Source organism: Copadichromis virginalis, linkage group LG12 (assembly GCF_057382275.1).
Source record: "Copadichromis virginalis isolate Kocher_CV1m ecotype Utaka linkage group LG12, C_Virginalis_male_GT1.1, whole genome shotgun sequence".
NCBI lineage: Eukaryota > Metazoa > Chordata > Actinopteri > Cichliformes > Cichlidae > Copadichromis > Copadichromis virginalis.
The window spans coordinates 17,008,811-17,035,379 of NC_140629.1; the positions used below are offsets into that span (position 1 = coordinate 17,008,811).

At 40.9% G+C, this 26,569-nt stretch overlaps 1 protein-coding gene across 3 annotated transcripts; it reads left to right on the forward strand.

Annotated features, from left to right (window-relative positions):
• Positions 1–259: 259 nt before the first annotated feature.
• aak1a (AP2 associated kinase 1a) lies at positions 260–26,433 on the forward strand. 3 transcript variants are annotated; one of them, XM_085475030.1, is made up of 20 exons: positions 260–1,080; positions 7,272–7,390; positions 7,921–8,029; positions 8,559–8,701; positions 8,868–8,989; positions 9,088–9,169; positions 9,259–9,391; positions 9,504–9,607; positions 9,926–10,005; positions 10,102–10,265; positions 10,865–11,034; positions 13,588–13,809; positions 14,890–15,077; positions 15,365–15,558; positions 15,649–15,717; positions 18,219–18,323; positions 18,526–18,627; positions 19,762–19,920; positions 20,306–20,395; positions 24,441–26,433. In XM_085475030.1, exons 1-20 carry the CDS (start codon positions 921–923, stop codon positions 25,292–25,294), a joined length of 3,369 nt encoding a protein of 1,122 aa, XP_085331156.1. In that variant the 5' UTR covers positions 260–920; the 3' UTR covers positions 25,295–26,433. The 3 variants fall into 3 exon arrangements, with proteins under 3 accessions (XP_085331156.1, XP_085331158.1, XP_085331157.1); XM_085475031.1 differs by lacking the exon at positions 13,588–13,809 and having other exon boundaries at positions 261–1,080; XM_085475032.1 differs by lacking the exons at positions 18,219–18,323; positions 18,526–18,627; positions 19,762–19,920; positions 20,306–20,395.
• The last annotated feature ends 136 nt before the right edge of the window (positions 26,434–26,569 follow it).

Consider the following 26,569-nt stretch of genomic DNA (forward strand, 5'->3'; position numbering starts at 1 on the left):
ACCTTTATATCTAATATGTTCAGAAGTTTGGAACAGAAATCACATAGCAAATGAATTCTGTGGGGATCCCCTTCTGTAGATATTTCCTCGTCTTTGTTCACAAATTTGAGATTAAAGATTAAATTGGTTTCCTTTTATTTTACTGTTATTAGTAAATTAGACTGATGAAAAAACAAAACGCACTTTATTTATGTTGACAATCCACAGCTCAGGGACAAGCAGGGTGCACTAACAGGAAGTCGCTGTTGATTTGACCAATCACACGAGGAGCAGTCCAGCAGGATTCAGGGGAGATAGGGAGGACTTCTGCCATTAGCGTGTACTGGTGGCTGTGTTAGCTCTGTCATTAAGTTAACCTAGTTGACTAGGCTTATTCTAACCTGCAGCACGAATACAAACAGTAAAGAGCTGAAATTTTCTCAACGATACAGAGGTATAAGGCAGCAAGTGGACTAACATTTCCCTCGGGAGAATATCGACCGAGATGTGTAACGACCTGGACTTGATATCAGGAATCTACCTGGCTGCTAGTCTGTTGACTGACAGCTGGCACCTGGCTGCTTAGCTAGCTGACTAGCTAGCTAGGTGAGCTGACTGGGTTTTTCGGGCTCATAGTCCGGCTCATTGTGTAGCTAGTACTGATTTTGGTATAGAGTGGAAAGCGGCTTCTCTGCATTATTTGACTCCGCCTGCTGTTCAAACCATGAGTTAGCTGAACAGCATCAGGCAGCAGTGTTCGGGATATTTTAAGGTCCAGCTAGTTTCTCTAGCTTTTAGCTTGAAGCCAGCTAGCAGCATTCATTCAGCTGTTGAAGCGTTAACGCCAGCACCTCAGCGACTGACTCTGTCCAACTACTGTCGTTGTCGCGACATTTATACATTTTTGGACTCGGTCCTGCTTTGGGCAGTGTCAAGGGAAAATGAAGAAATTTTTTGATTCCCGTCGGGAGTTTGGGGGCTCCGGGCCTAGTCCTGGAGCCGGTGGAGGAGGCGCTGGTTCCGGCGGCGGTGGCAGCTTCATCGGACGAGTCTTCAGCATTGGAAGATATCAAGTAACCGTGGAGGAAACAATCGCTGAAGGTGAACTACGTGGCGTTCCCTTGTGTGGATTACTACAAACACTTTAATTGTGATTTGGACGGCTTCATTTAAACGATTGGGCCTGTTTTTGTTTTGTTTTTGGCCCAGTCAGAGTAATGTTACTAACACAATGATAAGCTATCATGTTTGCTATACATTACTAAGTGGAAATGGCATTGGTTAATGAATATTTACTGGTCAGGGTTTAGAGGTTACACATTTAGGCAGTCCTCTGCATGCCTGTTTGCTGCCAGGTTGCCCAAACCTGTCTTATCTGTTTATTATTAATAATAACAATTATAATAACAACAGGCAGATTAGGAGGAAGACAGACTAGGCTGAAATTTTAAGATGTAAAGATGATGGGCTCTACATCTCTCAGTGTGTATTATCCTTGCATTACTACACTCTTTACTTGAAGGCTGGGAGGAACATAGCAAAACTGGATTTCCTGCTGTGCTGTAAGGGGCCAACGCCATGCTGAGTCACCTGTATGGATATTTACAGAGGGACTGGCAGATGTAGACTGCACAAGTTAAAATTAACTGGAAGTTGTTGGTTAGGATGTGTTGGCACATAGAATGTGACCTTACAGTAAGCTGAAACTCAAACATAACTTCACACAAACTTTTCCAGGTGAAAATATTCTTGCATGGTCATTTGTTAATCCAAATACTTAACTTAGTGTGGTGAGGACTGATTGCACCTTTTTTAGGTCATTTCTATTAGAACAGGCTAAACGGATATTGTGAAAGAGAAACCTTTTCCCTGTGGTCATTTGTCTTTGCAATGAGAGTCTGATGTCCTCTGTTAGCTAAGAGGGCCTGTTACTAAATAATAGATGAAAAAAGTCTGATTAATTTATCAGTACTATAGATGGGAACCATGTGTTTGGCCGCACACTGGCTTTATGAATGAGTTCCACAGCAAACTTCAGACCCGCCCTGTACTGGGATGTTAGGGAATTTCTTTGTTTCTGTGAGCTCAGTTTGGCCTTGCTGCAGATAATAACTTTAGAAAAGCACAATTCAGGTGTGTAATTCTTAGGCCTACTAAATGGCATCACCATAGAGCTGGGCGATAGAACGATAACGATATGTATCGCGATATAACTTTTACTCGATAGAGAAATTAAGCTATCGCGATAGACCTCGCCGCTCTTGTCCTCAAAAAAAAAAAAAAAAAAAAAGGTCAGCCAATCCAAATTAAGTAGCGCAGAGCCGCAGCGTCACGGCCGCAGCGTCACGTCGCGTGACTTGTTACGTACAGCACAAGTGCCAAGCCACACGTGTGTTTGTTTGGGAAGCAGCCAGCGGGTAATGGAGCCAGCGCGTAATGGAGGAAATGAGTGTGCCGACTAGAAAAATCAACCGAGCGTGACCGAAGAGAAAACAGATGATGGTTCCAATGCCGGAGAGATTGTCAAACGGAAGAGCCATAGAAGTTCCGTAGTGTGAAGGTATTTCGGCTATTTCAAGTCTGACAAAAATAGAGTAGCGTTCACTGTAAATTGTGCCGAAAGCAAGTCTGGAAATACAATAAACTGGTGCATGCGTCACACTGTGCGCCACGTTATTGTTTCGGTGAAATGAATTTCTACAATACTGTTACTGTTAATTCTACTCTCTGCAGTGTTTAAATGCTTACATATACACACAGTTACTGTCCCTCCACACTTACGACTCGGTTCTGCTTCTATGCCCCAGCTTTGTTTACTTTTTCCCACCGAGGCTTCTAGACTTCTGATTGGCCAACATTTAGGCACGGTTAGGAATCTAGCGCCACCTGCTGCTTTGGCATGTTCATAGCAGCGTTTTCCTTCATTTCTGCCTTTATGTGTGGACGGGATTATTTTTTAAAACGAAAATGGAAAATCTCCGTTTTCAAAAATACCCGTGTACGTGTGGACGTAGCCTCAGTCTCTGACTGGAAGCGCTAATTCGTCATTCGGCTTTTGTCAGACTAAAGTAACTGTTAAAACTGTTTGAAAAGCTCAGCTATACAACAAGGAGAGATTGAGAATTTCCTTTTAGTTCTCAGTTTATTTGATATTGACAAAAGTTAGTCAGTTTTGTCTGTTCTTCTGTAAAACAAACTAAGATTTATTTTTAGAATTAATATTTTGTTTCTAAGTGGAATTGACAATTTAGTCTGTTTCGTTTGTCCTATTTTGAAACTTAAACGCTTTAGTGGCTGCCTTTTGTGTAGTTTGCAATATTTGCCTTTATTTATCTGAAAAAGTCTCATGTTCCTTAAGTACATCTACCCTGTTGAACTTATTATGGGAAATAAATATTTAAATAAAAACAAGCTGCTGATTATTTCACATTTTACTTGTGAGCAACGGCACATTTAAATCTTACAAATATAGTTATTTGGCTTATATCGTGATAGATATCGTTATCGCCTGAAATGAAAAAAACATATCGTGATATGAAAAAATCTCATATCGCCCAGCTCTACATCACCATAATTATATATACAGCTTCCCCAAGATGCAAGGTTTTATTTATTTATTTATTTTTTCCTTTCACTGCATTTTGATCTGGTAGTAGAGCTGCTCTTTGTAATTCGAGTACAGCTACTGGCAATACACCTGTTTATTCAGATGCTTTTCATTGAAGTCTGGGCCTGCAGTCACTGTTATCTGGCTGCGTCATGTAGTTAATTATTTTTTCCTCCTCTTACTCCAACTCCCTTTGTTGTCACTCTTGAACTTTGTGGCAACACACTTTACCCTGTGCTGACTAAAGCAGTGAGGGTGGCGCACTGTGCTGCTTTTGTAACTTTTTTTTCTTTTGTAACTTTGGTTTGGAGGTGCACGCTTTGAACAGTGTTATCTTTTTTTAGCTTTAGGTCTTGGGTAAATCTGTGATTTATTACTGACTTACCTCTGGATTTCCTGACACACAGCTCTCTCCCTTTATGGTCAGCAGGAAGTGTTGTTTTGTATTGATGTATAGAGTTACTGCTGGTAACATTAGTGCCCCCAGATCCTGCTGTCATTAATGTGCGAGTCATTCCCTTTTTGTATACCATAATTATCACATTTTCTAACAGAGTGGGAAAAAAAACTTTTCTAAGTCAGATTAGATAGTTTATGCCACCTTCTCTTTAGACGATCTCTGGTTTTTCTCCCTGTCACTGCAGTGTTGTGCATATGTTTGTAAACAGCATCGTAGTGGTGAGGGCATGTGCTGTGTCTTAGTCTAAAGCCTAGATGCTTATTATGCAAGTTCCATTACACTGACAGATTGTAACTGAACATTACAAGCATTGGTGACACTTTTCATTGCAGAGCCCAAAGGTTTATTTTTGTGTGCATTTACAACTGTGTTATAATCATTTTACGTCAAGGAGTAGTGGCTATTTTTAGCTGGACTTATTTAGTCACCCCGTCTCCTGAGACAGTAGACCACTGCTAAATGTTACTTAAGACAGCCGCTAATCCCTCTAATTTCTAACAGGCATCTCAGATTAGACTGTGCAAGACAGCAGTGGATCAGATGCCTCTGCTCTGCTGGGCTATACACACACGTGCCCGCCTAGTCTCTGCTCTTTATTCTGATTCAATACAGGCCTCAGCTCTTAATTAAACTTCATATCTCATCCAAGCAATTGCTTTTCATGTCATAACACTAATTACTGAGCAATGTGCTCTGCCAGCTCCTTTTTCTTATATGCAGAGAATTTAGCACTTCATTGTGAAACTTCAAGTCATTTAATTCATGTTGACAACAGTAAAATGACTAAGTTTCCTCATTCATGCTGACCCACACAGGATGGAGGACTGAAGCCCACATGATTTCATATTTAGTGTGGTTTCCTGTTAAAAAAAAATATTGCTGTACTCTATGAACGTCTTTAACAATGCAGCTCGTATTGAGTAATGCTGATAGTAGTAGAATAATAATAATAACAATGATAATTGAATCTAAAATATCCAGATATCTGCTGAGAGATACTCAGTTTGTGCTTTATTTATTAGTGTGGTATGATTCCTGGTGGTTTTAGTTGCTATGGTTGTCACTGTCATCATTGTGACTAAACGTGGGATGATATATTCTCTCACTTCCTGTCTTGTCAGTTTTGTCTTCTTGCATCTTTTTGGCACAGCTGCTTACTCACACAGTTTTGTTTCAAGGTCTTGTGACTATTGTGCCAGCCAGCTAACTCACCACACAGTGTTTACAGGGAATGCAGAATTATTAGGCAAGTTGTATTTTTGAGGAATAATTTTATTATTGAACAACAACCATGTTCTCAATGAACCCAAAAAACTCATTAATATCAAAGCTGAATGTTTTTGGAAGTAGTTTTTAGTTTGTTTTTAGTTTTAGCTATTTTAGGGGGATATCTGTGTGTGCAGGTGACTATTACTGTGCATAATTATTAGGCAACTTAGCAAAAAACAAATACATACCCATTTCAATTATTTATTTTTACCAGTGAAACCAATATAACATCTCCACATTCACAAATATACATTTCTGACATTCAAAAACAAAACAAAAACAAATCAGCAACCAATATAGCCACCTTTCTTTGCAAGGACACTCAAAAGCCTGCCATCCATGGATTCTGTCAGTGTTTTGATCTGTTCACCATCAATATTGCGTGCAGCAGCAACCACAGCCTCCCAGACACTGTTCAGAGAGGTGTACTGTTTTCCCTCCTTGTAAATCTCACATTTGATGATGGACCACAGGTTCTCAATGGGGTTCAGATCAGGTGAACAAGGAGGCCATGTCATTAGTTTTTCTTCTTTTATACCCTTTCTTGCCAGCCAGGCTGTGGAGTACTTGGACGCGTGTAATGGAGCATTGTCCTGCATGAAAATCATGTTTTTCTTGAAGGATGCAGACTTCTTCCTGTACCACTGCTTGAAGAAGGTGTCTTCCAGAAACTGGCAGTAGGACTGGGAGTTGAACTTGACTCCATCCTCAACCCGAAAAGGCCCCACAAGCTCATCTTTGATGATACCAGCCCAAACCAGTACTCCACCTCCACCTTGCTGGCGTCTGAGTCGGACTGGAGCTCTCTGCCCTTTACCAATCCAGCCACGGGCCCATCCATCTGGCCCATCAAGACTCACTCTCATTTCATCAGTCCATAAAACCTTAGAAAAATCAGTCTTGAGATATTTCTTTGCCCAGTCTTGACGTTTCAGCTTGTGTGTCTTGTTCAGTGGTGGTCGTCTTTCAGCCTTTCTTACCTTGGCCATGTCTCTGAGTATTGCACACCTTGTGCTTTTGGGCACTCCAGTGATGTTGCAGCTCTGAAATATGGCCAAACTGGTGGCAAGTGACATCTTGGCAGCTGCATGCTTGACTTTTCTCAGTTCATGGGCAGTTATTTTGCGCCTTGGTTTTTCCACACGCTTCTTGCGACCCTGTTGACTATTTTGAATGAAACACTTGATTTTTTTGATGATCACGCTTCAGAAGCTTTGCAATTTTGAGACTGCTGCATCCCTCTGCAAGATATCTCACTATTTTTGACTTTTCTGAGCCTGTCAAGTCCTTCTTTTGACCCATTTTGCCAAAGGAAAGGACGTTGCCTAATAATTATGCACACCTGATATAGGGTGTTGATGTCATTAGACCACACCCCTTCTCATTACAGAGATGCACATCACCTAATATGCTTAATTGGTAGTAGGCTTTCGAGCCTATACAGCTTGGAGTAAGACAACATGCATGAAGAGGATGATGTGGACAAAATACTCATTTGCCTAATAATTCTGCACTCCCTGTATGCTAAACCCAGGCCATCCAACAGGGTTGAATTATACCCTGCTGCAGGGCTGTTTGACACCAGTGGTTTAAACTGGATAAAGCGATTCGTTGCACATGTTTGATAGATTTTATTTTTATTGTGACTTTATCAGGCTCCTTGTAGTTTAGGTTATGATTATTTGATCTGCCAAGGTTGTCTTTTTTCCTCAGTAAAAATCAAGTCACTGTCAACAGATGGTCACTGTCCTGAGAAATAAACTCAAACCAGACTGAGCAAGGCAGTATGCTTAGCAGTGTTGTCTCATAGAAAGAACGCCCTGGGTTTTAGCACCAATGCAGTGCCACTTATAATTGCACTGTATATGGTGGCAAAAAATGCAAGAGACATAACTATGGTGGTTTTTCTATTTCTGCATTTCAATTTGTCCATTCTTCCTGTTCTTCTCTTTGCAGGAGGTTTTGCCATAGTCTTTTTGGTGAGGACTCATCAAGGTGCACGATGTGCACTAAAAAGAATGTATGTCAACAACGAACACGATTTGAAGATCTGCAAACTTGAAATACAAATTATGGTGAGTGTGATTGCCCCAAAGCTGACTGGAGAAAACTCAGCAATTTGCATTACTGTTAGCCTGCTCAGCAACAAACACAAAAATCTATCTAGTGTTAAGTAATTTGATACAGAAAATGCAAATATGAACAACCCAGAATGCCCGAAATTAAAAAAAAAAAAGTTATGCAAAAACACTATTTGACTTGTGTCAAGTGGTGATAACAAAGCAGCACTCAGGATTGTAATTAGTTCCATTTTAGAACATGAAGTTCTGTTTAAAATGTTGCCTTGTAAGCTCAGTTGCATGTCCGTTTCCTAACTGTAAGTGAAACAGACCAGTTCCTGTAGCCACTCCCTGGTGACATGCTTATCAGATGATTTTATCATCATTACCTTAAGTCCTTTGGCAGTTAAAATTAAACTGAGAATTTACAAACATTGATGTATTTTTTGATCTATCAAATAAAGTTTCTTAGGACTGCATGATATTTGAAAATTGCCTCTCTTGTTGTTCATCATTCCTGTTTCTCTCTCTGTTTGTTTACACAGAGGGACCTGGTGGGTAACAAAAATATAGTCGGCTTCCTGGACTCCAGCATAACTGCAGTCGGAGCTGGTGATGTGTGGGAAGTCCTGATCTTAATGGACTTCTGTCGAGGTAAATCGCCCAACCCCCTCCCCATGCCTTTCTATCTCTGAATTCAAAGCTCCATTACCCTCGGCTCTTACAGCATCCTTTCTTTTCTTTTTTTCCAAAGGCAAATGTTCAGCTGATAGCTGTCGTGGTCAATAGAACTTGTGTTTTACTCGGTGCTTAACTTAGCTGTGTCATTTGTAGAAAGATAAAATGTTAACATGCCTGTGCAGTTGTGAGCATCGTTAGGGTTTTTAAATTGTGTAGTGTCGAAAATGTATTAATTTTGTTATGCTATAAACAGCAATGTTAATGTGTTAAAGCAATACATTCATGATGCCCTCTTTACTTTTTTCTCTTATGTAAAAGCTGACCGCTTTGAAGTGTCATGTGAATGATAAAGATTAATGTATGTTTTTGTCATTTATTTTAGATGTGTTGGGATCAGAGTAAACTTATATTTGAGCCTTAAATATTACCTAGAAACTTTAAATAATTACATAAAAAAAAAGGAATTTATGTCTTTTTATTGACTAAATTTTTTTTCATTTAGGTGGCCAGGTGGTGAACCTAATGAACCAGCGGCTACAGACGGGCTTCACTGAAGCTGAGGTGTTACAGATCTTTTGTGACACGTGCGAGGCGGTCACTCGTCTACATCAGTGCAAGACTCCAATCATCCATCGAGATCTCAAGGCAAGCCTAATACATTTTCTGTATGCGAATACTACTGACAGCACAGATCTATCTAATGAATTATCACACTAGTAATTTGGAATATTTTTTGTTTGTTTGTTTGTTTTTTGCGTTTGTTTCACTGTACATCACATCTCACAAGTCTTATCTTGTCTTCCACACATAGGTGGAAAATATTCTTCTTCATGACCGGGGACACTATGTGCTCTGTGACTTTGGAAGTGCCACCAACCACTTCCAAAATCCACAGACAGAAGGGGTGGCAGTTTTAGAGGATGAAATCAAAAAGTTAGTTGTTTTTTTCCTCTTGATGTACCATCTACCCTATTTTCTCCCTATATTTCAGAAGCTCATTGGTCTGTTCTCATACATTACTGCTACTGCAGGTATACTACGCTGTCATACCGTGCTCCAGAGATGGTCAACCTCTATGGGGGAAATGTCATCACAACAAAAGCAGACATTTGGGTGAGGCTAACTTAAAAATATTATCTAACTACTATGACGTCATACAGAGTATATGTTTTTATATGTGTTCATTTCCTTTCTCTGCGCAGGCCTTGGGTTGTCTTCTCTATAAGCTGTGCTACTTCACCCTTCCATTCGGCGAGAGCCAAGTGGCTATCTGTGATGGCAGTTTCACCATCCCAGACAACTCTCGCTACTCACATGAAATGCACTGTCTTATTAGTAAGTACTCTATTTGCTTAGATCATGCGACCGTTCTGCTTTCTGAATATGTGTAGTCTAGGTGCAGTTAAATTTAAATGCAAATTAATTCAGAATATTTTTTGTGTCTCAGGATACATGCTGGAACCTGATCCTGAAAAGAGGCCAGACATTTACCAAGTATCCTACTTTGCCTTTAAACTGGCTCGACGAGAGTGTCCCGTCCCAAATCTACATGTGAGTCATCACGGCGAGAGCAATAGTGGGAGTATTAGATGAAAATATGTGTGTGCTCAGCAGTAACTTAGATTTTCTTTTTGTTACTACATGTCTTTGATTTTACATCTCGTGTGCTGGAGTTTGAGTTTGAGTTTGAAACTTTCCTAGCTAGCTAGAAACAGCTATCTAGGACACAGTGATATTAATGACAGTACAGATTTTGTCACTAGGCCCTTAGTAATAACAAAGCACAAAACAATTATACATTTATGGAAAATACTAATCAAAAATGTGAAAAGATTTGATCATTTTTGATAAATCTTTTCTCCTCTGCAGAATTCTCCTATTCCTGCAAAACTTCCTGAGCCTATCAAAGCGAGTGAAGCAGTGGCCAAAAAGAGTCAAAACAAAGCCAGGTGAGTGACAAGCAAAGCGTGTGTGTTATTTTTATTAATATTATTGTCATAAGAAACTTTGCGTTACTCTGCAGAGTTTTCTTCTTCTTCCATCAGGCTCACAGACCCAGTTCCTACAACGGAAACCTCAATTGCACCTCGACAGCGGCCCAAAGCTGGCCAGGCTCAGCCCCAGCCCATATCAGGCATTCTTCCCATCCAGCCAGCACTCACCCCACGCAAGAGGCCTGGTGTGGCTACTGGGGCACCCCAGGCTATAGGTACAAGGAGCTGTTTAAACTATGATTTTCTCTATATGTCAGGGTTAAAACCATTGTGATCAAAGCCTGGATTTATGATGACTGTTACCCTGCTAATAACACTATTTATGTTGAATTACTTTTGGTTCATGAATCCCTCAAGAATTTCACTATAATTCACTATATATTTATATGCTGTGTTCCTATTGGTTTAGTCTGCTCTTTAAAGGCTTTTAGTTTTTATTTAAAGTCCCTTCTGGTCAACTTGCAGAGACAGAATAGATGGTGGCATGATTCACCCTCACATTTATTTATGTGTTGTTCAAAGTCATTCTTTTGATTGGTATCGGTCCAATTAGTTTTTGCCCCTCAGCCATAAAAAGGCTGATGGGGTGTTGTGTCACCCCACTGTGGGGGCGGGTGGCGTATATACCCAAGTTTGTGAATCCAATAACTCGAGAGTGAGGTGATTTAAGATTTTCTCACTCACTTGCACAACAATGTTTGTGTGGATGACAGCTGGTTCATGTAAGAATCTGCACAAAAAGAATCTGTGTCGTATTTGATGATCAAGAATACTTTTATAATTTTCTCATATATCGTATTAACTTCCCTTACAGGTGTCGGTATCAGTGTCCCTCCTCCAGCTTCAGCTGCTGTCCAACCTGCTCAACAGGCTCCGTCTGCTAACATGCAGCCGCAGGCTACATCTCAGCATCAGCAGCTGCTTATGAAGCAGCAGCAGCAACAGCAAGCCTCTGCCTTCTTAAGCCCACAGAGCACTCAGCAGGTAGGAAGACTGTTAGAGCAAGAATGGAAATGGTGATTAGCTGCAATGTGTGCTGTTTCATGGATGACATTGAATAATGCTGTGCACGCGTGGTGAGACATTTTAATGCCTTTGTTTTCAAAGAATTAACAGCATCAGGGATTTTTCCTAAAATGCATATTCACTGTGCAAGCAATAACAAGAAGAGTGTGATACCACGCAAAGGGTTTGGGCTTGATAATGAGACACACTTGAAAATACAAACTTCAGGTGTGGGCTGTCTGTGTTTTGCATGATGAACTATTTTGATTTCTGTGGATTTTAGTGATATTGTTTTTTGGCTGAGCTGCCCTGTTTGTTGTTCAAAATCAGTTTTAAGAGCTCTGTTTAGTTTCAGTGAAGCTTAAATTCAACATGATTATGTTCATCACTGGTGTGTGTGTGTTTCAAGCCAAAGCTACACATTTACACTGCTCCCAGTCTTAAGGTGGTAATCTCAAAGGTTTCAGGCCTGGTTTGATTTGGTTTCTTACCAATTAGATTGTGTTCATGGTGTTTATGCGTACAGTCACATACTTCCTATAGGTTTGTCCTATACAAATACTTTATAAATATAATCTAATGCCTCATCCTGTAGATGAACTCCACTTCTAGTTTCTTACACTACAGCTGGCAATGGTGGTCCTTGTTCTGCTCTCTAGGATTTGTGAACTTGTCGTAGTGCAACATGAAACACTTCTCCACCTGCTCCACATTCAGGCTTTTATGTTGCAATGGATCTCCACAGCTGGAGGAGGACTGTTGTCACAATCTGTAGTCCTGTAATATGTAGAAATCTGTAATATATAGAAGCTGGCATCAGTCAAGATCCGATCTTGAGAAGGAGCTGAAGGATATTAAGGAATCCTGCAATAGTGTGTCTTATGTTACAGATAGGAAGAACCAGGGCCAACAGCAACTGTACTTCCCAAATAAAACACTTATGGATGCCGTCTTTTCCCCAGATGAATAAAGAAATAACAATGAGAAAATAAAGAATTAGTTGACAGGCAGTAAGTGTAATTTTCATTCATTCTGTGAGATATTGTGATTTGATTCTCATGCTGCACATAGCATGAGACTGCTAGCACCACACCTCAGTGAAAGGGTTGGAGGAAGTTACCTGGCTGAGAGGCAGGAAATGTGCTGTTTGCAGCTCTTTATTTAACCAACTTACTGTAGCTTCCTTTTCCATTCATTCTTGTAAGATTTTAACTAGATCTGCTGTCAACAAATTTTCAGTGTTATGACAGTGTCTCTCCTTTTGCCTGACTAGATCACCATAGTAACTGATGCTGAACACACAACCTATTCCTGCGCAGGTTATCTTCAGAGTTTTGGTTTAATTTTGGTCTGAATTTTGGTAAAACTTCAAGTTTCGAAACCCTAATGTGCAGTTGGAAATAAACAGCATTTATACAGCGTGTGTCAAAAAGAATCGTCTGATTTTAAAGTGGTTTTATTCCCCATTCTCCAGCAAAAGTGGAAATGCCTATTATTAGAAATAGGAGATTCGTGAGTGTCACGTGGTTGCTGGTCTGTAGCATAACAGCAGCAGTGGCAAGTTTGAGTATTGTGGAGACATGTTGTGTGTCTGGAGGGGGACACATTGAGAACTTGTTAACATTGTCTTGTTTGTAAAACTTATTATTCAGCCATGTACTTTAAAAATTTACCACAAGCTTCTATGTCCATTATTTCGATTACTGTCACTTTAAAATGATAGCTTTTTATAATAAGATGATTCTTTTTGATACACCTCACTTTATTTTAGTGCTAGGAGAGCTTGCGATTGATGATTTTCTGCCATCACTGCTCGCTTGTCTTATTTGCAGCAATAGGAGGTGTATTTTAAATTCTTTTTCTAGATCTCTACTACCTGTTCCTCTGATAATGTTTCTGATCAGAGTAGGTGGAGCTAAGTCATTTGTTTTGTGTGGAGGAAGTATCAAATGACATGTCAGCTGCCCTCTTGGCACCTGAAGCAAGCCTAGGTTAACAAAGAAAGTTAATAACCACTACCATCATACCTGTTGTCTCAGACTGGATTGTTAGGTTTCATCAAGCCAGCTAACAGGAAAAGAAAATCTTGGCTATGCTGAACTTTCTTTCTTAGTACACGCCTGTTGACGTGTTTCGTTGACACGTTCTTGAGGAATGATAGTGTGAACTACTAAGCTTACAGACAAACTCGTTGCATTTGTACTGCAAAATTACATATTTACTTATTAGGAATCATTCCTCAGAAAACTGTTAAATTCCCATTCTGTTACCTCATTTATCAATAAATGTCAATTTAACAGACATTTGTTCAAACAAACCCTTTGAGATTCCCACTTTATTATGAGCTGCAACAAATATTTCCATATTTTTATAGGTTTGTTGTAGGTTTTCTTCCGTGCATTCATGTTGTTTGCTGGTAAAGCAGAACAGAAAAAATTAATCTGGTTTAGTTTTGCAATACATAACAGAAAATATTTCAGTTGGGCCACAGTTTACCTTGCTCACGGTCAGCTGTGTGGTGTTCCTGTGTAGCATCACCTGGTACAGAACCTCTACCACCACCAACTTCAGCAACAACAAACATCATCACAAGCATCCAGTCTGCTGCAATATAAACCTGTTCCTCAAGTTGTTACCCTGCAGCATCAACACCAACAGCAGCAGCATTTAGTCCTTGAAACTGCAGCTGCCCATCTCACACCCATCCCCGAGTCTGCAGTTGTTGGTCCTGCAGCTCGTGGTCCAGAGTTTGTGGTAACGTCCTACTCCTGCTGCTGTCTGCTACTCTTTGGGTCGGGGCTGATTATTGGCTCGTCTCTAACGAATCACATCCAGACTTTTGCTCACTTTTTCCTCTTCTCGGTGGCAAAATATTCGAAAAATCTCATTCCATTTTTACTGAATGTATAATGTATAGAATTTTCATGAGTTTCTGTCAGACTGTTTCATGTTTTCCTCTCCTGTAAATGTTTCCTGTTTTCATAGAGTTGTAGTTTGGAGCAATCTTCAATCTCTTTGATCAATTTTCTTTTCCAGTTGCTCTTACTTGTTCTAATGTTTGTATCTGGTTCATTTATTTCTTTTTTTTTCTTTTTTTTTTTATAATACTGAACTGTGCAAAAGTCTTCAGTTTTTTCTTTATGTTTTGCTTCCAAGCAGCCAGACTTGCATGTAATTTTTAAGTGGTCCTGAGCAATAGTTCTCCAGGCTTTATGAAGGACTTTTAAAGTTTTTCTTTGGACTTTGGCCTTTTTCACTCATTTTTAGTCCAGTACTTGTATCTGACCATTTCAGAGGAATACTGACCTTTGAATTGTTCAAACATAGAAAAGACAGCTAACTCAATAGATGAACCAGTGTTGTATCTACACTTAAGAGACAGCTTGGCTTTTATGAGCAGAACCAATTTTAAATTGTATCTTTAGGCACTTTGTTACAGTAGCCTATTGCAAAAACATACCATTTGTTTTTGAGCTGACTCTTTGAAAAATGAAGAGCTTTAATTGTCCTTCAAGAAACTGGAGAAGTACTTCTAAAGACCAGAAATTACAAGAAAGCTTATCTAGCAGAGTTCAGGCTGTGTTGAAGAATAACGGTGGTCATACCAAATATTGACTTTCAATCTGTTTAGAATTGTACAAACTCTGTTTGTGCTTCTATATAATTTTTTTCCGTGTATGTTTGCACGTGTTTCTATAGACCACAGGAACTTCTACTATTTTTCTAGAAAAATATAAAGAAAAGACTCTAGACTTTTGAACAGTACCATAGAGAAAAGGTTTTAGTTACTAACACATTTTCACCCCTCTGCATCATTTTTTTTTCTCATTGCAGACGACTGGCAGAGGGATCCACAAAGTTGGCTCCCTGACACCCCCCTCCTCGCCAAAGACGGCCACCAAGAGTGGCCACAGACGTATCCTTAGTGATGTCACCCACAGTGCCGTGTTTGGGGTCCCCGTTAGCAAGTCGACCCAGCTACTTCAGGCAGCCGCAGCTGAAGCCAGCCTCAACAAGTCCAAGTGAGCAGAATGAACTCCCCTCAGTGATCTGAGGATGAACTGTTCTTTCATGACACTGAGTGAAGATCGACGTGCAATAGACAGTACATTCATATCACAGCACCCAGAAAGAGGACAAATAACTCTTTTAGATCCCCGAGAATATCTCACTTCAGTCTTTAAATAACTGTTCATTCTCTCTCCTTACTACCGCATACATCAGGAGGCCAGTGTGCATTGACTTAACAGCCTTTGTGTAGTTTCACTGTGTGCTCCTACTGTCTTTTATATTTATCTTTGTACTGCAGATCAGCAAGCACTACTCCTTCTGGGTCCCCCTGCTCGTCCCAACAGAGTGTATACCATCCAGGTGACGGGGACGCCTCCTCAGCACTCACTGTCCCCCACACTCAGCCCGCCTGGAATCCTTTTGGCGACGATAACTTCTCTAAGCTAACAGCAGAGGAGCTTCTTAACAAAGACTTTGCAAAGCTAGCTGAGAGTAAGTTCAGTTTGTTCACACACAGCATTAGTGAATCATTCCATGATCTAAAACCTGTTTGTTTTTTCTCCTCCTTTGGCTTGTGCACAGCTGCTGCAGCTGGAGAGAAAGCTGCGGGATCCAATGAAAATCTCATTCCCAGCCTCAATGCCTTTCCAGGTAAGTCTTTGTTTAGCTTTTCTCAGTATGCCTCTGACAGCTTTGTAAAGGATGCTTCTGAACCAGCTGGATTTGTCTCAGTGATTGAGTATATGCGTATAATGTTAATCTATCATAAGGATTTGTCTGTGGGCTTGTGTACTTCTATTAAAAGAAAACAGTTTATAACCATCAGAAATCACAGCGCAGCCATCATCTTAATCTTATTTGCATGGTGATTGTTTTTTTTTTATTGTTACATCTATATGCATCCATTGTAGGAAAAGCGTCCGCAATTAATATTGAAATATTCAAGTATTAGCTGTTGATACTACTAAAGCCAGTGTCCAGGACAGCCCTAGAGGCTTGCGCTTGTTGTAAGCAGGCAAATAGTCAAGTCAGAGTATCAGCTTTAAACTGCAGATCTTCAACTGATGATTCCAAGCACTGACTTTGAGTAAGCATCCCTATTTTCTTGCATATTATTAGAAAATTTCTGTTGTGTAGGTTATAGCTGCTCTATATGTTGCTGTCTCAATTTTTAGAGTCCACTGTGCAGTATTGATCTATAGCCATCACCAAGTGTAGCGTCAGCACTATTGTCTCTCAGACCCTTTTAACTGCCTCTCACTCTATAATATTGTGGTCACACCAGGACGCACAACGAGCCATCCCTTTGATTCTCCTGGACTCTTAGCAAATATACCTCATGAGTGACTTTGTATTTGCTCAGGTAGTTTCTTGGCTTTCACACCATCCACAGGTTAGCTTCCAAGTGCCAGTTTTTGTGGTTTGGATTAGTACACAGTTCTACCTTGTTGACTTAGCGAGCAGCCTCACAGTGGCTTCTTGTCAGCGTTCATGAATAGACAGTGTTGCTACAGCTAGATCGCATCTCATTTGCAGGTCTGTGCTTTCTCCTTCTCTGTTGCCTGGTAACGCGAAGGACAAATTCTCCTTTGTTAATTGGATTGCTTTACTACTAGTGGAGCCTGCTTACCAGTGCTGCTAGGAACAAGAGAAAGCTAAGCGCACTCTCCTGTTGAAATGACGGTCCAGCTTTTTATTTTCTTCTCTGTTTAGTCTTGAGTTCTTCTGGAAGTGTATGCTTCATGCCTCTTTACCTTTTTTTTTATTTTCTTTTTTTTTGTTTACATACTGTTTAAGGCCTGAACTGAGAGGATAAAAGCGTTACGTAATAAGGGTGTGGGTAATCTTCTCTGTCCAGCCTAAGCTATCTCTTTGACTCTTTGGATCCCTTACTGAGATAGAATGCACACAAGCAAACACACTCTGACTTCTGCTAAAGAAGCACAACATCCCATCTGAGATAACGTGAAAACAGCCTTGTGGCAAGAGTGCAACAGCATGTAAAACATACTGTATGTAGCATTTTAAAACTGCATATTTTCACTGTTCCCTGTGAAAATCAAATGTTTGACATTTAGGATTTGTGAAAAGCTTTTCACCAGCGTTGGCGTCTTTCCTATAGCGAAGGGGTCAGAAGGTCACATCTGCTGTGCCATTTTCTGAGCCAACACATTCCTTGTCCTAGATGCCCCCCCCCAACCCTTTCTTTGCCCCTAGCAGTTTCCTGTGAGTATAAGGCTGCAGTGAAAAATTAGTAACTGCATGAAATACACTTCTACTATAATAAATAGAAATACACTTCATGCATGCAGCACACTTAGTACTTAGTAAAATCAGATCTTATTTGTTTTGGTAACGACAACTTAACAACATCAACTGTGGGTTTTGTTTTCTTTTTTTGTGCACTGCTCCAAAAATGAGCTGAAAATGTTGTGGAAAATAAAAAGAAAGGTCTTCATTGGTTGCTTTAACTTGAAGTTTTTGAAGGTGTGAAAGAGCATGAGAAATGTTTTCTGCATTAAAGATCTGCTGCCATAATTTAACTTTTTTTGGCAACTGAATGCTATTGAGGAAGGAACTTATAACCCAGGGATGTCAAACTCATTTCACGTTGTGTGCCACGTACAGCTCACTTTGACCAAATAAATAAAAAATGTTTAAAATCTGCAATCAATTAGTAAAATGTATTTCTTTTGTATAGTATGACTAGTCATATCTGTAGGAAAAGCTGCAAAACTCATTAAAACACATTTAAAAGTCAAAACATTTATGCTGTTCCTTATATCTTCCAGAGGCAGTTGATTGGAGTCTTTGCTTGGCTTTTTTTGGCCCCAGGGCCTTATGTTTGACAACCCTGATATAAACTAACAAATGATTCAGTAATTTTATTATATTGACGTGAAAGTACCTCGAAATTTACATGATATCCTTAATTTTTTTTTCTTGCTGGATGAATCTTGCTTCTAAAAATGCTGACCATGAAGGCAGATGGATGCATTTGTCCTTGTTGATTTTTGCCATCATGCACCATCCCAAAGTGTAGTTTCTCTGCTTCTTTGTCATTTCTATGGAAAATCCTCTCTCATTGCCTTTTTCTCTGTTGCCATCTGTCCCTTTCTCTTCTCCCTCTTCTTTCTCTGGCTCACTCACAGAGAAGCTGATTGAGGGACAGAAGTCCCCTGATACTTCTCTTCTGCTCCCTGACCTCTTAACCCTGACTGACTCCTTCAACACTGCTGCAGAGAGCACCACAAATGGTACCAGCTATGTTCTTGTCCCATGCTTTGCCCCCAAAAATTCCTCATTTGCTCTGCATATGTCTTCCTTCCCTTTCTTTTCTCTAACATCCTTACAAAGTCAGGCATATCATCTGGGAAAGGAACAAAGAAGATGTTCTTCTTTCTTTTCTGTACTAATAACAACGTCTTTGTATTACTGTTTTACGTTGTGTTTATGTAGTAAAGGCAGAGGTGTGTGTGGACTCACTGATTCCTGGTTTGGAGGCTCCCCAGCCCCAGAGACATTTGGGCCAGCCAGAGCTCATTCCTGCCAGTGTGCCAGGTTAGCATCCTGGACCTCAGAATAGCACTTTTTCCGATCACTGTTTTACCCAAGGTTAACTAAGTTCAGGTTCTGCGACAATCCTAAGATGTAGTTTTATTGATTTATATTAACTCAAACATTTGCTGGCGTTCCAGATAGGGTTGTTCGTGTCGCAAAATAAACTGTTTACGGCAATATTTTTCACCATTTTGATGGTCCTTGTAGTGGCTATATTAATTTCTTAAAGTTCTCTCTTTCTCTTATATTTTATATAACCACACTAAAGATGGACAAGCGCCTGTTTTTATGCGTTGGTTAGCAACAACGACGGTAACAGCATCGCGTGTCCGCTTGTTTATGTTCCACATAAACCTTTCACAATAAAGCTCAAGATCCTGTTGAGACTTTTCAAAATAAACTGAATCACGTGAAAGAGCAGATTATTTACGGATGAGAATTTAAAAAAGAGCCGCCAGGTGCTAAAAAATAAACCTTAGCATCAAACGTTAGAACAGGCTTTTCCCCGCAGCACGCCGTGTATTAAATGCTCACAAAGAAAACGGCGGCTGTTACAACTTATGTCTAAAAATGTGTAGTTTCATGCATCGGTTAAAACATTCGACTCCAGCTACATGACGCGCAGCTGGAAACACTTCCCGCAAGACGAGCTGCCCGAGATTCACAGATTTTACAGAAAATGTTACATTTTTGTGATTTATATCGTTATCGGACGATAGAATTCTTATAGCAGGATATGAGATTTTGGGCATATCGCACAGCCTTAGTTCCAGATCACAATCATTTTGGTCTATAACTAGAACAGTTGCTTTAGGATAGTTCAGTTATATGGACCATAACCTGCTTAAGCTTTAGGGTGTTAAGTGGTCTATTCAGTGAGATCTGCTTGCATTTTTCTGTGACCCACTTTGCCACGTTTATCTTGAAAAGTGCTATAGAAATAAAAATTGTGCTCAATCATTGAAAAAGAGACGCCTCTTTTTATTGTTTGTTATTAAATGAAGCTAACATAGCTTTTAAACTCTTTATGCTTGCACATATAAGCTATTATAGTAATACAATGCATCTTTTTCTGCTCCTTGCACTAACAGTCTTACTTTCTCATACCCTTTCTTTCTCTGGCCGCTGTCTCAGATTCTCTCACTGGGGAGGATTCTCTGCTGGGTTGTGATCTGTTATCTCATACCTGTCATGGAAACCCATCTGTTTCTGTTCTCCCTTCTTCTTGCTCCTCTGCTCCTCCTGGCGCTGGATCCTGCCTGGAGGAGCTGCCAGCTGGTCAGACTGCTTCTGGTAAGACCTTTTATTTTCCGCGTGCGTGTGTGTGGGGGGGCGGGGTTTCGGGGTTTCAGTGTTTGTGGCAACACAATTGCAGACCCCTGATCAACCACACAATAGAAAGGCCTGTTGAAACAGTAAAAAGCAAAAGTGGAAATTGAATTGGACACTAAATGACAGCCTCGCCAGACCCTTGACTCATTTGTAGAAGATGCTAAAAGCCATGTAAAACTGAATGGCTTTTAAAAACTTTGACTGCCCTGGCTGCTTCCGTTTATAATCTACTCGCATCCTCCTTTCTTTTCTTCTCCTTCTTTTTTTTATTTCCTGCTCTTTTCGTTGGCCGAGTTAACCTCTTCCCGCTTCCATCGTTACTTCACTTCCTCTTCCTTCACCACAGACTCTGCTTTCCTCATGTCGTGTGGGGAGAAGGGCAATGACGACGAGTTTGATCCTATTCCAGTGCTCATCTCCAAAAACTCAAATCAAGGTAAGGCTAACCTAATTCTGAGATGAGCACTCACACCTGCTGAAACCCAGACTGTGAGCCACGAAGATGAATGAGCTAGCCCCCCCTCCCAGTTTAGTCACCATTAGCTTGTTCCTGGGATTTCTGATGTGAGAAGTCTTGTATGGGTGGCTTTTTTCTTATCTCATCGAGCTCTCACATTAGTCATCTTTTAACTCCCAGTGCTTCGCCATCTTGCAGGTGTTTTGACTCTTTTTAGTTTATCTTGAAAGTCTCCCCATGTTAGTATGGCTTTCCCTAACTCCCCCCTCCCCCTGTAATGATGCAGCTGTATAAAAGTTATCCCAGCTCACTCTCTGCTTGTTTCTCTTTCTACCCCCTATTCATGCATCTCTCTCCCCTCATCCTGGTCATCTTCCCACTCTTTAATTTCTTCATGCAATCCCTGTTAAAATGACTTATTCTTTTGCTTGTCTTTCACACTCTCCCTCGGCTCCTCCATGCCCATCTCTGTCTCTATCTCTCTTTCTTTCTGGCACGTTCCAGGTGGTCACTCGCGCACCAACAGTGGCAGTTCAGAGTCCAGCATCCCCAACTTGGCTCGCTCCCTTCTGCTGGTGGATCAGCTCATCGACCTCTAGAGGGGGTGGGAGAGGTCGAAGGGGCAGTGTGCAATCCTAACAAAGGGATATGGGGGGAGGGTTGGGGGGTAAAGATGGGCACGCAGAGACACTTAATGTAGCACCTTATGAGGACCAAGAGGAGCCAGTATTCTCTTTATGTGCCTCCTTGGCCTCAACTCCATCTCTAGTTGCCTGATAGCTGGTTTCATATGTCTCTGCTAGCCGCTGACATTCCCACACTGGTAAAAATCTTTTCATTAATGCCTGAGCATATCGTCCGCTTCTGTCTTGGCTACACCATGGTCTTCCTCATGCTTTCTTCTTACTCCCATTAACATCCTTCACAGAGTGCACGGCCATAGTCGACCATCATCGTATGCACATGTTAAGCATGGTTATATGTGTCAGGGGTCTGACTAAAGACTGTAGAATGCTGTAGATAATTTGATGCACTTTCCTATGAGAGCTTTGAACTACTGGCCAAACAAAGATGCAACCTGGAGCTGCGCTTCTGTTCGGATTGAACCAGTTTACATATAAAAGAAGTGTCAGTTTTGGATAGGTTTTAAAGATTTCTCACACTGTTGGAGTGCGCATAGTCATGGAAAGTCAAATCTGTTCAAGCCATCATGTGCCATGATTCCTTTATAGATCTATTTGTCTAAACCAGCTATTCCCAAAGTCAAGAGTGCTGCAGCCCACTTAAAAACCAGAAAATCCCACGGGCCCCACCCAGTGTTAAATCTTCACTCTAATCAAAACACGAGAGGGTGGTGTGTTTTTTCTTGACATTTCTATTTTAAAAAAGCATAAACAGCCCAGGCTGTTTGCTATAAATTGCTAATGCTGCCCAATCACATGCAAAGTGTCATGGCCACCTGCCACTGGGACTCAGACTTCAAAACAAGAGCGTAAATTTAGATCAGAGTGATGAAAAACTTCACAAACTCACCACCTCCGATCACCAGTGTTAATTCACTTTTATATAAATAAATACATTTAAATATGTACATACTTGTACATACTTGAGCGTAATTTCTGTTATTACTGCAGGCACCTGTAGTACCTTTGTGGCCCACACTTTGGGAATCACTGGTGTAAACCGACCAAGTGGCTTCACAGGCTTGAGCATACCTGTATACTGTCCCCTCTTTCTGGATGTTAAGCAGCGTGTCTAGCGTATTCTAATGCTACACCTGTAAATCTGTCAGTTGTAATCATTTCCTGAAACTGCTGAGGTCAGTGTTAATACAGCTGGTGAGTTCGGCTCCATTGCCACAGCACAGCTTCCCACCATTGTCAGCATTATCTACAACACCACTAATGCCAGCTCATTCTCATACCTGTGACCCATCGTTGAGGTAAGCACAGCAGAAGTAAAAGGGAATGAAGGTATTTGACCTGTTCCGATGCCAAAGCTAAACAAGACTCTATTATCATGCTGTTTTTCCTCTGTGTTGGTCCGCTCTCAGGGTCGTATAAATGAGCAGATTTTTAGCAGAATACCACCGTCACAGAGAGAAGTGTGACGTAAATGTCATTATTTTGTGTAGGTATTATGTTAATGAAGGAACTTTACATGAAAATATCCTTCCTCCCTCTCCCACTGACATCCTCTCAATCTTCTCTGGCCAATCCTTTGTTACCATATACCATAAAGTCAGTTGTGACAGTCTGTCCAGATGAAAGAGAAATGTAAATATACATAAAGTAACACTTTTTTCTTTTTTCTTTTTTTTTGCACTTGTCAGCATTGGTAAAGGTAGATTTTAGTGTGTAACATTTTATCATGTTATGATTAAAAGTGACTATTATTGATAGTGCTTTAGAAAGAATGTATTAACTGAGGACCATTATAAAATATGTAAAAATTGTATAAGGATGTATAGATAAAACATATTTGTGTATGAGGCTTTATTTAAGAGTGCAAAACTGTCGACTCTGTCCTTCTGTCTTCTCTCTTAGTTCTTGTCAAACATTTATCTAGTGCTCACGGTTTAGTTACCAAACAAACATGAGACTAAGTGCTTTTGAATCGCTTGACTGGATAGTATGTGTTGCTCTCCATTGCAGCTGTTAGGTTATACACTAGTACTGGTACATGTAAGTTACTGTATATGCCTGAATAGATTTTATTTAACAGAGCTAATGACGGAACTAACTTCCTGATAACACTGGGATACCTTTCACCTCTCTCCTATAGTTCATTAAATAATCATAAGAAAGGCTTGTGTGTGAGTTGTATTACATCTGATCTTAACCATTTTAAATGTCTACATCCCATTTTCTTTCCATTTAATATTGCGGTTCATATTTTTGCAGTCCACTATAATTCTGCATCCTGCAGCACTCTGCCACTGGTTGCAGACTTTTACGTGTGTTGCTGTGCTCTTTGGGTTGAAATGCAAACAGACTATCTATAATCATCAAAGTGTTAATGAAGTATCACTGATGGAGATCATCAGACTCGTCGTTCCCTTGGTGTTCTCTTAGCCATAAAAGGCTAATGGGGTATTGTCATGAATCCTATTCATATCACCCGGTGTAATGTTCATAAATAGAGTGGTTGTTGTGATCAGACCAGTTTTCAGAAACCTAAAAACTTTATTCCTCCTCACACTTTTCTAATTTGCCTTCCTAAATTGTGTGTCTGTTAATCAGGTAATATCTCAAGTTGACTGTACAGACTATGAGCTGTATTGTGAGAGATGAGAAGCTGTTTTTCTACACACTTACGTGAGCTGTCACACTGTGGGATATTTTTGTCAGCTCCAAACTGTGTCATATTCACACTTAAGTCATACGGAAAGGGCGTGGACGATTTAAAACACAAGTGAGGAGGAAAAGCTCGCCCAAGAAGTAAAACAAAACAAGAGCCGAAAGAGCTGGTCTTTTCCTTTAATTGCTTCAACTAACCTTTCCCCCTGAGCTGCACGTTAACAACTGCTGTCAACACTGCTGAGGTAAGACTGATCTGTCTTCTGTGCAGTCTGTCTGTCGCTAACTATTTTTCACTTTTGCTGTGAAGGCTCTTTCCCCTTGTTTCCACAGATCTTTCTCATGCTCCCTCCTCCTCAACTGACTCAGTTTTAACCTAAAGCAAAACTGCTGCCACTGTTTTCCTGTAACACCGGGCGTTACTTGTGAAGGTTGAGTTGAGAATCGTGGAAACAAGGTTAATGTGGTGACGTACTAGTAGAACTGGTAGTGTTGTGACTGTGACCTGTTCAGAGTAGAATTGTAGTCTTGTGATGGGTTCTCATTGTTTAGTCATCCTCGAAAATCAGTGACTTACAGATTTTAGAGTCAATCTGTTATGCGAGACGGATCTGGTAGATAAATGGGCAGCTGGACCACAGATGGCAGTTCCTTCTCATTTGTATTCTAACATTTTTGTTTACCTCCAATTTGTTTTCCCCCTCTATCTTTGCTTGCTTGAACAGATCTCCAAGGGGAGAGTAATGGCTACTCTGTGCTTGAGGAGGGACAAGAGACTGAAGCTGTAGGAGCAGATTCTCCACAGAATGAGGGCTGTGTGCACTCCAGCGATGAAGACGAAGAAAAAGAAGCACACAAGGACGAGCAAGAGGACGGTGAAGGCATTGAGAGTCACATAGCCCCCCATGACTGCAGCGGTTCTAGACCTCTGCTGCAGGACTCTGAGGATGAAGAAGACCAAGGGCCTCAGTTAGCTCTCCATCCATCTCTGCACTCCAGCACAGCAGCAGCACAATCAGCTACAACCTTCGATCAACCTGCTCCAAATACCTTTGCCCAGAATCACTTCCAGCATGTACACGAGGCAGCAAAGGAGATGGAGGGCGCTGCAGATATCTTCTCCAAAGCCCCCTTTCTGATTGCGCAAGAAGACACAAGTGACGTATTCGCCAACGCTCCATTTCCACGCGGTCCCCTCGCGGCTCAGCAGCAGCAGCAGCTCGACGTTTTCTCTCAGGCTCCATTCGGAAAAAGAAAGGAGCCCAAAGGAGCGCAGCCGAAGACCTCGTACCCCCACGCAGCTGGAGCTCACGCTGTAACCTCTGATCAAGGAGTCTTAGAACAGGTTGCCCAGCAACCTTTCCGTCCTCAAGCTCTGGCCAAATACTCCCGACACTTTGAAGGACCTGTGCCCCAGCAGCCAGCAGCAGCTCACAGAGCGGCGTCTAACGCGAGCAAGCAGGCTGCTGTAGCATCTGTCCCCGCTGGACCTCTGCACTCGTGGACCTCAGACGTGAGCGCTGTAGACCCATTTGTCTCTGCACCCTTTCACCTCAAGGCACCGCAAGAAAAGCCCTGAACGCACACTCACAGGTCAGGGCAGTGGGAATCCGCGCCTACCGAAATATGCAAAGTGTAACAGGCGTAACGCATGCTGTCACCAGCGCTGCAGCGGGACTGCAGGCCTGCATGGATCTCATTCTTAACCAACTCAAATAGTGCAAGGTCATCTTTACTTTGAGTAAACTGACATCAGTCCCACATTCACACTATTTTGTTTCCCTCTGCCTTTCACGTTTTCCTTCTTGTTCTTATTTACACAATGACTACATTATGGTCAAGCATTTGATTGTTTTCTCGCCTACCTCAGTTTTTTTTTGTTTTTTTTTTCCTTTTGGTGTGCGTCGGCGCTGAAATATCACACACAGTGAGGGAGGTCATAGACTGTCTGCAGCCGTGGCGGTTAAATTTCCTGGACAGTTTGAACTTCATTGATCTGAAAATGCCTCATTCCTTTATTTTAGTAGTCAGCTTGAATGACGTGACAGTAACTTCATAGAAGCTTGAAAGATGGGAAGACACAGCCTAGGAATATTTCATTAAACTAGAAATGTGCAAATGCCTTACAGTTAAACATTTACAGTTACTTTTTGTCTTTTATGCTTCGAAGTTCATAAAGGAGATGCTGGATGTTGATGCAAAGTGTAAATTAAACGTGTGCGTTACGTTTGCCGTCACAATCATGTCATACAAAAACAGTTTGTTCCACATCATGTACGAACTATAAGTAAATGTTAGTCATATAACATTTATTATGGTAATTCTTATGTTGTATAAATGAAGACCATTCCCGTTGTTTGTCCTCACTGTACAATATGACATCTCCAAAGCCTTAACACCCTTGCTGCACCTCAGAACCACATCAGAACATCAGCAGCATTCATCACGTTTGCCTTCGTGCCCTCCTTAAATGAAAATAAAGACACTGCTGCATTCACATATCTTACTGTACTCGTGTTCAGCACCAAATACCTGTGTACAATCATGTACAACTTCCTCTTGCTGTCTGCTGTACACGCACGCACAAGATTGTCATCGAGCACAGGAATGCGTCTTTGTTGTCGACTTCTGTATCCTAACTGTGACACATTTATGAACAACTGAAGTGAAAACTTTTGACTGCAGCTTCAAATTAAATAAATAAATATTACAACTGTCTACGGCACTCATGCTTCGCAGTTCCAGTCAGGGTAAATGTAGTGTTGTCCAAGTGAAATCTTATATGGTGTCTGATTGATGACATTCCTGTTGGATTTGTTTCCGTTGCCATTCAGACGTATTTAATTGTCTTTGT

Bases quoted from the DNA above. Each gene is read 5' to 3' on its own strand.
- aak1a (XM_085475030.1), top strand. From the start codon at position 921: ATGAAGAAATTTTTTGATTCCCGTCGGGAGTTTGGGGGCTCCGGGCCT. The intron at 8,990-9,087 runs GTTAGTTGTTTT...CTGCTACTGCAG, and splicing joins TTAGAGGATGAAATCAAAAA to GTATACTACGCTGTCATACC. The intron at 13,810-14,889 runs GTAACGTCCTAC...TTCTCATTGCAG, and splicing joins CTCGTGGTCCAGAGTTTGTG to ACGACTGGCAGAGGGATCCA.